The 15,006-nt window shown below is 51.3% G+C and overlaps 1 protein-coding gene across 22 annotated transcripts in view; it reads left to right on the top strand.

Annotated features, from left to right (window-relative positions):
• The first annotated feature begins 709 nt into the window (after positions 1–709).
• Positions 710–15,006, top strand: part of Ank1 (ankyrin 1) — a 189,694-nt gene continuing 175,397 nt past the window's right edge. For 6 of the 22 annotated variants that reach the window (XM_087217382.1, XM_004855296.3, XM_004855292.3 and 3 more), the window contains exon 1: positions 713–940. In XM_087217382.1, coding sequence (XP_087073508.1) covers positions 815–940 — 126 coding nt within the window. In that variant the 5' untranslated portion in view covers positions 713–814. Of the gene's footprint in view, positions 941–15,006 lie in introns of all 22 variants that reach the window. The other 16 variants (XM_087217380.1, XM_087217379.1, XM_004855291.4 and 13 more) reach the window with 5 other exon arrangements.

Below are 15,006 nucleotides of genomic sequence, written 5' to 3'. Positions count from 1 at the left end.
CCCAAGTCCGGGCCGCGGTTTCCCCTGACAGGTGGCGGCGATGGGAGGCCGCAGGGAGGGGTGGGGGGCGGAGGGGCGGCGGTGCTCGGCGCAGGGAACTGACTGCACTCGTCAGGGGACGCCAGGGAAGCGGCCCCGGTGTCAGACCGACTTGTACCGGGACTAGGGACAAGCGGACGAGAAGGCCGGCACTCAGAGGCTCAGCCCGAGTTCCTGACGCCCTGGCTCGGCCGTCCGTCCCGCGACGTCGTCTCTCCCGCGGCAGAGTCCGGCGCGGCGTCCGCTTGGCCTTGGCTCGGATGGCGCGGCCGCTTTGTCCCCGCGGTCCGGGCTCAGCACGCACCAGCGGAGGCACTGCGCGTGCCCAGCCGCGTCCTGCCGGCTGAGGCCCCGGGCAGCGAGCTCCCCTCGCGCCCTCCTGGGCTAACTGCTGGAGTCCGGCCCTCCCGGCCCGCACCCGCCACCCACCGCCCGCCGCCCGCCGCAAGCCGCCCGCCGCAAGCCGCAGTACCAGCCGCCTCCGCCCCCACCGTGCCCCGCGCCGCCGCAGGAGCAGAGGGAGGAGCGCGGGGGGAGAACGAGCCGAGCCCAGAGCCAGTCCTGGGCGCCAAAGGAGCGCGGGCCGCGGCGGGAGCGCATCCGGGCTCCGGGCCCCGCGCCCCGCTCCCCGCGCCCCCGGCGGGCGGAGCCGAGCGGAGCCGAGAGGAGCCGAGCGCCCTGAGCGCAGAGCGGCGGCGCGGCGTGGACCGGTCCTCCTCGGCAGGGGTCGCGCCCGGTGGTAAGGGCCGGGAGGCGGGTCCGGCGGCGACCAGCCATGGCTCAGGCGGCCAAGCAGCTGAAGAAAATCAAAGACATCGAAGCGCAGGCCCTGCAGGAGCAGAAGGAGAAGGAGGAGTCCAATAAGAAGCGCAGAAACCGCTCCCGCGACCGCAAGAAGAAGGTGAGGGAGCGCGGGGCGTGGGGCGCGGGCGAGACCTTCAGCACCCCGGACAGCGCTCGCGGGACAACTTTGCGGCCCGGCTCCTTCCCAACCCGTTCTTCCTGCGCCCACAGCCTCTGCCAGGTCGCTCTGCCCCGCGGGGCTCCCACTCTTCCCGGACTCTGCTCCAGGCCCCCGGCACCCGTCCGGAGCCCCGCGCACTGGGCAGCATCTGGTGTAGGGCCGCACAGGGTTGCGGGACAGCAGGAAGAAGTCCCTCGGGGAGCCAGGCCTCGCTGTCCAGCTTGGCCCGAAGGCCTGGCCAGAGAACTGCTCCGCACTGGGAAGCCGGGCATCAGGGGCTTTCCTGGGAAGGGCACAAGTTGTGCCCACAGTGACCTCGACCCTAACCGGGTGCTGTTTTTCTCCCTTCCTTTCTCGTCTGGGCCTTCTTGCACCCAGTCAGGGCATTTGCCCCTCAGTCAGGCGTTGAGTTACAAACGGCTCTGTGGAAGGAGAGGGACAGAGGGGAGTGAAGCAGAGGAGACCTGCAGGCCCCCAGAGCCACCGCCTACGGTAGGATTCGGGGAGTCCAGATGGAAGCTGGACCCAGCTTCAGAGGGGCCTTTGGACCTGAAGAAGTTGGTGTGAGGTTGGTCTGCAGGCTCTAGCCAGCGAAGGGCCCCGGGCTCCAAGACAGAGGTACTGGCCTTAGTTGAGGGGAAACATTTTCCCCCTGAAATCGGCTCATTCCAAGAAAGACACATAGAGCCTGTGGCTGACAACGATGTGGGGGCACAGGCTGTCTCTGGTCCCAAACTTCTTACCAAGAGGTCAGTGGGGACTGGCCTTAGGCCTTTCCCTGGAGATGAGGCCCCAGGGAAGAGTTTTCTGAGTTTAACAGAATTGAGCAACACTTCAGGCTCTCCTATGCCCTTCCAAAAGCCAGCAAGTCCTCGCCTTTCAGAGACTGCCATCCTGTGTGTAAAAGCAGTCTCACCATGGTGCCTCTCCTTTAGGGTACTGAAAAGAGGCCTTCCCCAAACTAACGGTGAGTCAGAGTTTGGGTTGGTGACACTTACAAAGAGAATCCCATCAGATCCCCTTGCTAGAGTCGGAAACACCAAGGCCCATCCTGTGAGTCAGGCAGGGAAGTCTGGTTGTGTGTGATGGGCGCTCACCCAGTTTCTTGGCAGTAGTGTGAACTTCTCGTTAGGAAGCAGTGCTCTGTGTTTCCATTCCTGCCTCTTGCTTTGGAGCCAAGGCAGTCTGCTCCAAAACTGCTTGTTCAATGTTTTTATCCCACTTCTTGCTCTCGAGCTTCCTCTTTGATGCTCCTGATACCATAGATAATTTTTTGAGCAATAGTTAAAACAAAACTCTCCCTTCTTCTCTTCTTGATTTCCTTTCTGGTGTATGAAACTCTCCATAATATAACTCTGAATTCTGACTGCATGTAATGTACACATAGAAAGGTAAAATTCCAATATTCTTTTTATTCCCTTGGTCTTAATCTTTATATTCTTGGTAAACTTTATTTCCATCTTTAAATGCTCGATGGTAATGTATTCCCTTCCCCCTGAATTGTGTTGCATTGCATTACTAGCTGGTCACAGCATACTGCGTCAGTAAGCAGGCAGAAATCTCCTGTACACATTCTCAGTATTTCATGCAGTATCCTGAGTGCTATGATTGACACAACAATAAAGAAATATTAATCCAAAGTGATAACAATGGCCTGAACCCTTAGGACTGATTCTCTGAATATGTGGGGAAATGCCATGGGATATAGGGATGCTTCATTTGTATTTCATAATGACTGTAAATTCTCTAAGCTATTGTGATGGTCTTGATAGCCATATCAGGGAATAGAGTTAATGTTTATAGCAAAATATAAAGTCACAAAGGTAGAAAGTCCTAGAGGGAAAGGTGAAGGAGGCAGGACAGTGCAGAGAGAGGCATTTTATATATTTATTTCATTTCTTTCTCTTTTGTGTGTGGTGCTTGGAATTGAACTCAGGGCCTCATGCATGCTAAGCAAGTGCTGTACCACGGAGCTACACCCCTAGCCCCAAAGGGGCATTTAGAGAAAGTTCATGTAGGGACCGCTTAAGCAGAGGCTCAGGCACTAGCTTGAAGGTTCATATAAGGTGAATTCTAACTAAGATGCATTTTTCACCTGTGAAGTAATTTTTCAAGGCAAGGTATATTAAGATCAAGCAGCTGAGGACTTTACAGTTGATCCCGCAGACAACAGGGAGGCTGTGGAACCATCCTCCTTTTCTTTTATCAGCATGAAGAAAGAACTTCCCACATGCAAATGAACATTTTAATTCCAATGATCTGACAGTTCACAGGAACTATACTGATAGCAGAGCCAAGAGTGTTCTGAATTTACTAGAAGGAAGGGTATCTGTCTGGTGGGTAACCGGCTTAACTGGGGCTGACTGAGCAGAGCTGCACCCCCGTTTGTGGAGATGATTGTGTTGTGACTTCAGTGGTGGCTGCAGTTTTTACGCTTGATGGTGCTGTGTGGGAAGGCGCCTGCTGAGGGGTGCTATGCATGGGGGTGGAGGAGGCTGATGTTGTGACGCACTGCCTGACACAGATAGAAGCCACCTTGACACCAGGAGCTGAGCTGGCACTCCGGGGCTCCTGAGGTGCCTCCCTTCCTAGGGGCTTCATTCAGCTTCTGCCTGCAGTATGCATCCTCCTCAGAAGCTTGCCGATCGTCACTGCAGTGTGCTGTTTTTTTGTCTTAATAAAATCCAGCATTTATGACATTTACTGATGAGTCCTCCTGCTTTTGCAGGTTACAATAGAAAGAAATAAATCACAAAATATGCTTTAAGCAGGCATTTGCATTAAGAACGACAGCTTTCTAGTGCTGAGGAAGCCTTAACCATAAGAATATGTGTGCTTTTTATGTTTGCCCAGAGCTCCTGGCTAAGAGAAGAGGTCAGAGAGGTTGGAGAGAAAGTGAGACAGGGAAGGATGAGGGGCCAAACTGGAGGGCAGAGCAATGGGTAAAGGGCTAGGAAAGACAGAGAGGCAGAGAAGGGCACAGATTACACTCTGTCTGCTACCTCAGCAGCTGTACTTGGATAGCCTTCACTGACTTCTCCTTGTCCCTCATCTGTTCACCTGCTTTATCCTGTGATGTTGATGAAGGAAAAGATGGCATCACATTCCCACTGAGTCCCCAACACCTCTCCTGGCATGGGAGGGGATGGGTGGAAGTTAGTGGAATGAATGGCTGAATGAATGAACTAGTTAATGTTTGTGCTTGCCTAGGCATTCTCTTGGCTACAGGCAGGTGTCCAGGTTAACAACATGCTCATTATTGTCTTCTGGGGGACATCTGAAAGAAACCTGATATTCCTTTCCTTTGTAACCACTTGCAAAGCAGAAGTGATTTGTAGGCAAGCAGTGGAACTACTTAATCTTCTGCTGCAGTGAATTCGACCACTGAGCATGGAGTTAGTTCCTTGCAGGGTCCCCGCTGCACCACGTGTCAGGTGCTGCAGCCTTTTGGAGCAACAGTGGTGTTTGCTCAGGGCCCCCAGGAACCAAGAGTGGAAAGAAGGGGTGGAGGAAAAGTGCAGGAAGCAAAAAGGAAGAAAGCCCAGGAGTGGAACATGGCTTCTGCTGCTCTGCTGAGCAGCCAGCCCTGGCAGTGTTTCTAGTCTGTGTAGTGCAGTGAGGAGCCCTCAGCCTCCTCTTTTCACCAAGGAGGCCCTGCTTCTGGACTCTGGAGACATCTTCACTGGATCCAGTGATTGGAACTGCAGAGAAGATTGGGAGGAATCTGCCTGGGGTGAGGGTCACCGTGGAGGTTTTGTGGGTCAAAGGATGGTATGGGAGCTTGTAATGGAGCAGGAAGGAGGGTAGGAAGCTAAGCAGGAGTCATGTTGGTTATGACTCCCATTAGCGGAAGGTCTCAAAGTCAAACTTCTCTTATCTCCAAGGGAGCTCATACATTTGATTCAAGAGCCAACCGACAGGATGGAAAGAGAATGATACTCATTACATGATTAAGTAACTGTACCAGGACAATTGCTGAGCCATTTCTCTACTCTATGTTTCAGTATGAATTGATATTTGTAGATAAAGCTTTTGGCTTTTGAATTGCATAATCACATTGTGCTGTGCGTGAATTATTAAGGGCACTAATTTATTACAAGCCTCTAAAACAGTTATGGTGCATCTTTTAGAGCTTTCAGTGATAACAGCTGGATGTGGCACATGTGCCATAGGTTCACCACCACTGCTCTAAAACATACCAAAGCTTTGGTAGCCTGCCTTTGGCATTTCTTCCTATGTTAGTGCACAGGGAGCTTCAAATGCATGGAAGAATGCATGGAAGTGGTCTTGTCTTGTGAGTTCCGAGAGGCGCTGAGCGAGTGAGACTTTCCCAGCTGCTTCCTGTCTGTTTGCTATCCCAGGTCCTCCATCCCTGCTGCAGAAGTCATGGGGAAGGGGGGGCTGCTCCCTGGTGCTCCTGTCCCTTCCCAGCTGTGAACAAATCTGGCCTGTGGGCAGGGAGGATGTCACACATCAGTGCATCCAGCGCTCTATAACTTGCTTTTCATTTGCTCCTCACAGATGCCCTTGGCTGGAATTCCGAGGCTGGAGGGCATGACCTTCTTGGGAGGGGAAGCCCGAACCAGGCCTCTGATTGTCCTGCTCCCAGCACCACAGGTTGCTTGCTCACCAATTCTGCTTTTGTCCTCTCAGTGTGACAAGGCTTTTTACTTTATTTCTTTTAAGTAATATCTAATAATTATACATACTAGAGATCATAGTTAATAACATAAAGATTGCTATAGTTCAGATCTGAAATGTTCCCTGAAGACCCATGTGTTAGAAACTTGGTCCCCAAACTGTGACCCACCTCATAGTGGTGGAACCTTCAATAAGCAGGACCTAGTAGATGGTCTTTAGGTCAGCAGGGAATGTCTTGAGGGGACTTGGGGTTCTGCCCCCTGCTTTTTGTCTCTTTAGCTTCCCAGCCATGAGGTGAGCAGCTTTCTCCACCACACGCTCCCTGCCATGCTATGCTACTCACCACAGGCCCAGAGCATTGTGCCAACTCACTATGGACTGACACCTCCAAAACTATGAGCCAGAATAAACCTTTCTTCTTTATAAGGTGATGATCTCAGGTAAGACCGGAAAGCTGACCAGTACAATGTTTGTTAATTAAATGGTTCATTCTAGTAAATCCTATGCCCAGCACAGGCCTGGCTATCTATTGGTCATGTGAGATCTCATATTATCTGGGAGGTCAGCACATTATTATTTCATTGCTGGTAAATGAGATCAGGGTACTTTAAATCATATCTTCATTTCATTTTCATGAAAGAAATGAAGTTCCTATTTGGACAAGATTTATTATCACAGTCCTACTCAGTCATCTTGAGTCTGGTCTATAACTGAGATGGGCTTGGATATTTTCAGGCTTTTTAAAGGTTCCACATGTCATTTGTGGGTGTATATCAAGAGGGGAACATAGGAGTGGCTACTAATTGTTCTCAGAATGCACTCATTGTTGGAGCTATGGCCAGTAAATCTAGGGTGGGGGCTGTCACAGAAGAAGCAATGTGTGATGTTACAGCTACACCAGATGTTTCTGCAAGAGGCCCTGGATCTTAGGAACACAAAGTACACCAAAGTCCTCAAGAAAGGAAAACCTGCATTATAGACACTTTGCTAAAGCAGAAAAGATTTAATGGCCAGCCAGTTTTTATTTTAAACTTTTTTTTTAATCATTTGCTTTCAATGTGACTAGATGCTTCTCCTCAGAGACAGTTCCTCTGTTTTTGCTGAGGTGATAACACATTTGCAGTGGCCTTCTTCTCCACATTAGGGTGTCACTGAGAGTGACAGCTGCAAGACAGCCCTCTGTTTATCAAGGGCAGTGCCTGCATTTATGGAGTCCACGGCCTTCCACATGTATGTCATGCATTGTCTTGCGGAGTCCTCTGGTAGTTTGGTAATTCTGGTGCTAGAGTCAAACCCCCTGATAGTAAGCTTGCTCACAGGCTGCTGTGCACAGCTGCCCTCCCAGTATGGGCTGCACCCTTGGGTGGTCAAAGCTACAGTAGACACTGAGGGAAGAATCAAACTGAAGGTGGGTTCCCTTCCTTGGGGGGGATAAGTAGGGGTCAGAAGATAAGAGGGGGAGCTACCTGGAGCAGATATAACCAGAGGCAGAGGTTGGAGGGCATGGTATAGAACCACTAGCTTCCAACTGCCCCTGAAGTGAGGGTTCCCAGTGTCTCCTCCATATGTTTCAGCCCATTTGACAGCTGAGGACTCTGGGTGCCATGACCATGAGATCCATGAGGTGCCATGAGAGCCTGCAGTAGAGAATGGCTGATGACTGAGTTCTGGGGTTACTGCTTCTTTTCTGGCTAGCTTTTCTCAAAAAATGGTTATTAATACCCTTACCTTTCTGTTTTAGAGAGCTCAGTGTCTACCACATAGTAAATATTTTCTCATATAATCATTTCATAGTGGGCTTCCACTTGTAAATACAGAAAGACAGCATTTCTGCCATCTTATCTTTCCTATTATTTGGGTCTTTTGCTTTTTTTGTGCTATTGTGGATTAAGCTCAGGACCTTCACCCTGCATTATGGCACTAGCTTTTTTTTTTTTTTTTCTTTTGAGGCAGGATCTCACTATGTCACTAAGTTGTCCAGGCTGGGCTCAAACTTATAATCCTCCTGCCCAGCCTCCCAGAGGGCTGACATTACAGGTGTGCATCATCATGACCAGCTTATTTTTACATTAGATGTGTGGATGGATCTGGATAGCTGAGGTTCTGGGTTGTTGGAAGTACAAGGGGAACAGATGCTGAGGAGGCCCCAGCTATGCTCCAGGAGCTTTCCTGTCCATCTGCTGGAGGCCCATTGTTCCACTGCTCACTGGGAGAAGTCCAGGGTTGTGCATAGTCTCCAAGTGCTGGAGATGAGTGTGCGGGAGGCAACCAGGCTCAGTGGGGCCAGAGCCCAGGCCATTGCTGCCCGAGAATTGAGGAGTGGGGAAGAGGAGAGGGAGCACTTGATGACTGACTTGCCACAGCCACAGCTCTTACAAGAGAGTGCTGGGGCCCAGACCCTTAAGTCAAGGTAGCAGGCACAGAGGGCAGGAGAAGTGGTCCCCAGACCTGTCCCCTGTGCTGGTGTCAGAGCTACTCTGGGGGAGAAGGCTCACTACTTGTGGAGTGGCCCCATCTCACCCTGTGCATTTGACCCTGGAAGTGGGGCAGGGCCAGGCACCTGCACCCCAGCAGGCCTCTTCTCCAGATGAAGTCTTTGTAGACCAAGCTGGTCTCTACAGCCTTGTGTTCTAGCAGACTCTGAGGTGAGCTGCTGAATTGCAGCTGGACTGAGGGAGCCATAAACCAGGAGGCCAGAGCAGGGGTCTGACATTTGCTCATTTATTCTGTGTCCTGCACCTCCAAAGAAGCATAGATGTGAAGAATGTGTGGGAGACCTGAGAAGCTGGCAGAGTGAGCCAGCCCTGGGGCTGGGCCTTGGAGGGGAGGGTGCACTCAGCCGAGAGGGGCTGTCCCAGTACGTGGGAGCAGCTGGTCTGTGGGAGGGTTGGTCAGGACTGCAATCCAGCACCTGGAGCCAGGAGAGCAGGAGGGAGGGCCTGGCGGGAGGGCAGGGACACCTGAGCTGTGGAGCACACCATGCACCAGTGCAGAGGCAGGCAGGAGGCCTGTGTGAGCAGCAAGGGAATGCAGGGACCATCCCACTGACACACAGGCTGGCCTGGGCTGGAGCAGCCAGTTTGGGTGGAAAGTCCCCTACAAGAGTGGCCCATATGTCCTTGGACATATGTTGAATTATTTATTTGCTTGGTTGCTTATTTATTTACTTATTTATGGAACTGGGAATTGAATCCAGGGCATTTGGACTGACCTACACCCCCACCCTCCTTTTAAAAAATTTTTATATTTTAGAGACAAGGCCTTGCTAAATTGTCCAGGCTGGGCTTGAACTTGACATCCTCCTGTCTCGGCCTCTCCCCAAGTGCTAGGACTTCAGGTGTACACCACCATGTCCAACTCTGCTTATACATTTATCTAAGTGAATGTGTGGTGTTGCTGTGTGTGTTAGCAGTGTCAGTAGGCACTTGTCTGTGACTTGCCATTCAGGTAGTAGGCACTTGTCTGTGACTTGCCATTCAGGTGGTTGGTGGTGTCTCTCGTTGAGCTCGGACGGAGGAGAGGGAACACATCAGGAAGGAAATATGGTCTTCTCTGGAATCCACTGTTAGGCATCTTCTTGGGTCTCTCAACTGATAGAAGGGCAGAAAACATTCTTAAACATCAGGGTGAGGCCCAGCAGGCTTGCGGTGGGAGGAGCCGGCAGTCAGTTCCTTTCTGTGCTCTTTGGTGGGGCCCGGGGATGCAGCCTCTGAGGGCCTGCTGTAAATATGGTACAACCTCTGCCAAGCCCACAGTGCCACAGACCTGAGGAGCTCTGCACACCTTTGGAGGAGCAAGCCCACCTGGCCTGAAGTGGGCCAGAGGGGTGGGCCCACTTACTCCTAAAGATGGGGCTCAGATACCATCACTCAAGTGGGACATGCTTTGTGTTCACTACAACAATGTTTAAAAGATCTTGTTTTTAGCAAGGCAGGATCTTACTGTGTTACCCAGACTGGCCTCAAACTCCTAGGCCCAAGAAATCCACCTGCCTCATCCTCCCAAGTAGGTGGGGGTATAGGAATATGCCACCATATTTGGCTCTGTGTACTTAAGAACATATTTTCAGCTGGGCATGGTGGTGCACACCTGATTGCAAGTTTAAGCCAGCTGAGCAATTTAGAGAGACCCTGTCTCAAAATAAAAAATAAAAAGGACCGGAGGATAGCTCTGGTTGGAGCCCCAGTACTACACACAAAATAATTGAATATATTTTTCATAAAAATAGGAATATGCTTTTGATGTCCTGTTGACTTCAGGTGGCACAATATAACCTATATAAATTGTGTGTGAACAGACATGCAACTAAACAGAAATACTGTGCACAGAACATTCTCAGTGGCTATGTGTGTTTCTGAGTGATTAAGTTTTCTTAATTTTCTTCTGTATCATTTACATTTTTAAAAATAAAAAACATACATTAATGATACACAGAAGGAAACAGAAAAGACAGAAGTTGCCCTGGTTGTCAAAGAAGTAGATAGGCTCTCTGGGCCTGCGCATTTTCTGGAGATGAAATTTGGAATTTGTAGATGACATCACACCCCAGTTAAGAATTCCAAGGTGATGTGGAACAGAGCCAAGTAGGTAACAAAATGTCCTGGCTCGACAAGGAGTTGGACTATAGTCCCAAGGCGTCCAGGCGGCTGGGCCTTGGCATGTGAAGCTGTCTATTGTAAACCAACTTGAAAATGTGTTGGGCCTAATAATGCACTGTGCAGCCAGAGCCACCTTCCAGAAATGCAAATCAGGCTGGACACTCCTCCTTTGGTCCTCCAGTGGCTTCCCAGCAATTCTGGGAATAAAGTGTGGGCTTATCACCCTGGCTTCCTGGGCCTTCCAGTTTCCTCTCTTTCCCTCTAGGCTGTAGTGCTCTGGTGTCCTCTGACTCTCTGTACTGTGGAAATGTGTACTTCCACTCATCTTAGGTCTTCCTGTGTGCTCAATCTTCAGCCCAAATATTAAGGCCAGCTCCTGTACCGGAAGGCAGCTTGAACATTGCTTCCCAAGTCCCTGATGAGATAAGGCTGCCCTGCTCATATCCTTCCAGTGTGTTCAGGGGCAGAGTAACAGCATCAGGCTGTGTGTGTATCCGGAGGTCCTCTTGGGCTGTGGGAAAGCCATCATGAAGAGCTGTGGGGTTGGTGGAGTTAGATGACTCACCTTTGCCATGTCTGAGTTGGAGAGAACCACACTCACCCCGCAGGCAAGTGGGTCCCTGGCAGGGGATGATTTTCTACCCCTAAAGAACTGGAATATAACAAGCATTCAGTAAACACTGGGTCTAATGCTTGGCTCCTACTCAAACCTGGCTGCCCCCACTCCCACCCCCAGGGCCACCAGTAAAATGCAAGACCCCAGCATTAACAAGCCATGGATGTGTGAAGTGGGGAGCCTGAGAGATCTGCATGTCTGCACCAGAGCTCTTCATGGACAGATAAGTGAAGATTTCAAAAAATATGACCCCTGCAGTTTTCTTCCCTAAGCGAGACTTAAAGGTGAAAGTCTAGACACATCTGGCTTGATTATGACCTGTATGTAATTGGAATATGGGAGTTCCTTTCCAGAAACGGCCATCCAGGTGGAGGCCAGGCCTGGTAGTACTCATCTAATCTTGGGGCCGGTTTCTTAAACAGATTAGGAAAGACTTTGGAGACATGTGAATCTGAACTTAAACTCCAGTTAAAGTGAATAATCAGAAGCAGCCCAAATCAGGAAAGCTCCAAAATCTGAAATATCCACATGCTTTCCTTGCATTTACAAGATATAGCACATTCTTTTTTGGCATGGAAAGTTGACAAATCCGTTTTAGTGCCATTTGTACAAACTGTGTGCCCTTTATTTGTGTTTGATGGAACCAGGGGGCCTTGCGCCTGCCAGCAAGTGCTGTGCCACTGAGCTGTATCCCAGCACTGAATCTTAGACATCAATATTGCCCCACACAGCACTCAACAGAGGCAAATGGAGAAAAGCACTCCTCAGGGATCAGTGCCAAGGGAGCAGCCACACCATGGTTAGTGTCTTCAGCATCTCACCGTGGATTCCTGTCTCCACTCCTGCTCTTGCCTGCATCATTCCTGTAGCAGCCTCCGAAGAAGCCTGCTCCAACTGTGACCTTCCAACCCTGCGTCTGTCTTCCTGCTGGAGTCACTATTTGGGAGGACTGAACCCAGGGCCTTTGCACTAAGCTACATCTCCAGCCCTTTGAAAATTTTGAGACAGGGCCTCACTAAGTCACTAAAGTTGCCCAGACTGGGCTTGAACTTTTGATTCTTCTGCCTCAGCCTCCAGGAACTGGGATTACAGGTGCATGTCACCATGCCCAGCTTAGAGTCATGTTTGTTTCCAATGCGTGATAGTTGTTACTTCCCTCCACTCCACCCTTGCTCCCCTCTGCCTTCAGGTTGAAATCACAGCTGTCTCCCATGGCTCAGGAGGACGGTCATGCTTCCTGATTACTGCCTGAGCCCCTAGGCCTTGTGTGCTCCTGGCCTGGCACTTCCCATAACTGAGCTTGCTGGACCCCAGCCTGCTCTTTGCCTATCCTTTAAGGTGCCTCCTGAGTGTGATCAGTGGTATTCTGGGCATGGTGCCTGCTCTGAGGAGGCTGGGTGGGATGGGCACCACGACCCTGTGTCCCTACCTTTAATGCTAAGGGTGCCTGTAATGAGCAACTCCTGATGACAGACTCAGTTGAGAAATGACGCAGACCTTTGCCTGTTGTCTCGAGTAATTGAGCCTGAGTACAGCCAGGTCTCAGGAGCCTCCCTGCCTCCTGCCCACTCTCCCAGCCTGTGTGCTTTGGTGGATAGAAAGAGCTGGGCTGGGGACAAGAGAGCTGGTTCTCTCCTGTGTGACTTTGGATGCTTTGTTGCGTCTCTGCTCCCCTGCCTCCAACATAAGGAGTGGCCTTATTTTGAAGCCTGTTTGTCTGCAAGCACGTGAATGACAAGGCCATGGGCAAAATGGCTCCACAGGCCTCCCACAGGGTTCTTGAGAGGCTTCCTTACTCTGACTCAAAAGTGCTTGGTGGGATGTTCGAGGGCTAGGCATCCTGAGTCGTCGTCCGGCTGTGGAAGGTGCAGATTGTGGGCAGGTGGGTAATGGTGAAGTGCCTCCCCACTGGGCTGTGGTCACTCATTCTTCTCCATCCTGTCTGAACCCCATTTGCACACATGGATGCTATTGTGGGCAGTTGTGGGAGAGGATGGCATGCTGCCGAGGTGTCCAGCTCCTCCTGGGCTGGGAAGGTCACCTGTGTGCTCAGGGACACATCTGGGCCTTTGTGTGTCTGTGAAGACTGGCCCCTTGCTCTCTCTGGTGTCTTCAGTGTTTGAGAACGAGGGTAGCCTCTGGGAGGGCCAAATACCTGCTCCACCAATGGGGCTGCAGGAGGCAGAGTGCCTGCTATTTTCAGGCCAGGGTGACTGGTCTGCCACAGCCCTGCTGTATTGCCATCATGGTCACGAGCAGAGGGAGCCCCTCTTGGGAGTGAGGAGGGCCAGAGGCCCTGACCTCATGAGGGGGACTAGCGCTCCTGGCTGCAGACTTGGTGACAAAGTGTGCCAGGCAGGCCTGGTTTTTTAGAAGCTTGATGTTTAAAGATCGTGTTAGTCAGCTTTGCATGACTATAATGAAATAGGGGAGGTGATTAACTTATAAAGAGGAAACAGTAGACTCACAGTTTTGGAGGTTCTAGTCCAAGATGAGGGGGTGCACTGCTTTGCAGTTCTGGTGGGGGTGATGGAGGGGAGTGTGCAGCAAAGTTCATCGCTTATTTCATGAGCCAGAGAGCAGAAGACACCAACCAGCTGGGCCAGGGCCCCCAAATTCCCCTCGGCGAATGCCCCAAAGACCCAAGGACTCCTGTAGCTCCCACTTCCCCATAGTGCTGCCCGGCTGAGAAGCCTTGGGGCACCTCTCTGCAAACTCCTGGTTCATAATGCACAGGAACATGTGGACAGTGTTGTGGATTGCACTCCTGCCTCCCTGGCTTCCAGTGGGAAAGCAGCCAGGCCCACTGGCAATGGCTGCTGGTCTCTCTGAAAGTGGAGAGGGGCGGGCAAAGGACTTGCAGGACAGGATGGCCCCAGAAGCCCACTTGGCCCACTCTGCCCAGGCTTTGCCTGGGAACAGCTGCTTCACAGGTGGGGACCTTGGAACTTTGTGAAGGGTAAGCGACTTGCCCAAGGTCAGACAGCTTAGCAGAGCAGAGCTGGGGCTCCTCCTGGCTACTGCTTTTCAAATCTTCACCTCCCTGCTTCTAGGGCTGGTGTGAGGGTTACATAAGATGAGACCAACAGAGTGCCCAAGAGGGTAGGGCTAGGGGCGGGAGGGGCTGAGCATAAAGGATATTTTGAAATCATTTGACATGGAGCCTGCAGTTTGATATGAGCTCTGGGTGTTCTCTTTACTGAGATAAAATGCCATCCCCATGCATGTTCTCTTCCAGACCCCTTGAGGAGGAAGGGCATGTGTTCCCCCTAAAAGATACAACACCACTGATAGGGTTAAGGAGGTGGAAACATAGATATAGGTAGGGATGTGAAGACAGTGACTTGTACACACAACATGGCCAAGCTGGCAAGTGCACAGTGGGTTGAATCAGAACACTGGGAACTAAAGATGCTGCCGGTCCCGACTCTGCCCTCAGGCAGTAGCTGGGTGACCTTGGGAAAATCACTTCACCTTTCTGGGCCTCTCTTCTCATCTGCAGAATGAAGTACCTGGACTAGACTAAGTGACAAAGCATCTTGCTGTTATTGTTTTTTAATTAAGATAGACTTCTAAAAATGTATTTTGAGATGTTTGAAGTGCAGCCTTGCTATGTTGTACAGGCTGGCCTCAAACTCCTGGGCACAAGCAATCATCCTGCCTCAGCTTCCCGAGGAGCTGAGACTCCAGGCTGTGCCCCTGGCTAGGCATAGCATCTTGGAAAAGACCCAGGAACTCTCATAGCCCATCCCCTTCACAGGGAAACTGCAGTGTGAAGAGAGGAGATGGCTGGTCCAGGCCACGCAGCTATTTTTGGTGGCTGAACAGGCAGTAGAACCAGGTCTCTGGGCCCCACTCTCTTGTGCACGGCGAGAAATCCCAGCTCTCACCAGCAGATACTTTGGGTCCACTGTGGAGAAAGGTGCCCTGAGAAGGAGAAAGGGGCTCTGTTCTTAGGTTCCCCTGGGAATGGCTCCCACACAGTGGCAGCGAGCGCAGAGCCTGCAGACATGGAATGTGCTCATCTGCACTGCTGGCGCAACCTGCTGAGTTATTCAGGAGCTGTCAGGTGCCTTTGAGAGGGAGAAGTTGGCCAAGGTGCTGGCCTGTGGGTGCAGAAGCTGAGCCCTCTCTGGGTCTAGGGACAG

The sequence above is a fragment of the Heterocephalus glaber genome, unplaced genomic scaffold, assembly GCF_053883595.1.
Source record: "Heterocephalus glaber isolate CG9 unplaced genomic scaffold, H.glaber_assembly_v1.0 deba00001461, whole genome shotgun sequence".
Taxonomy (NCBI): Eukaryota; Metazoa; Chordata; class Mammalia; order Rodentia; family Bathyergidae; genus Heterocephalus; species Heterocephalus glaber.
Note: the sequence above shows the minus strand (reverse complement) of the source record. Positions and strands in the feature narration are given on the sequence as shown.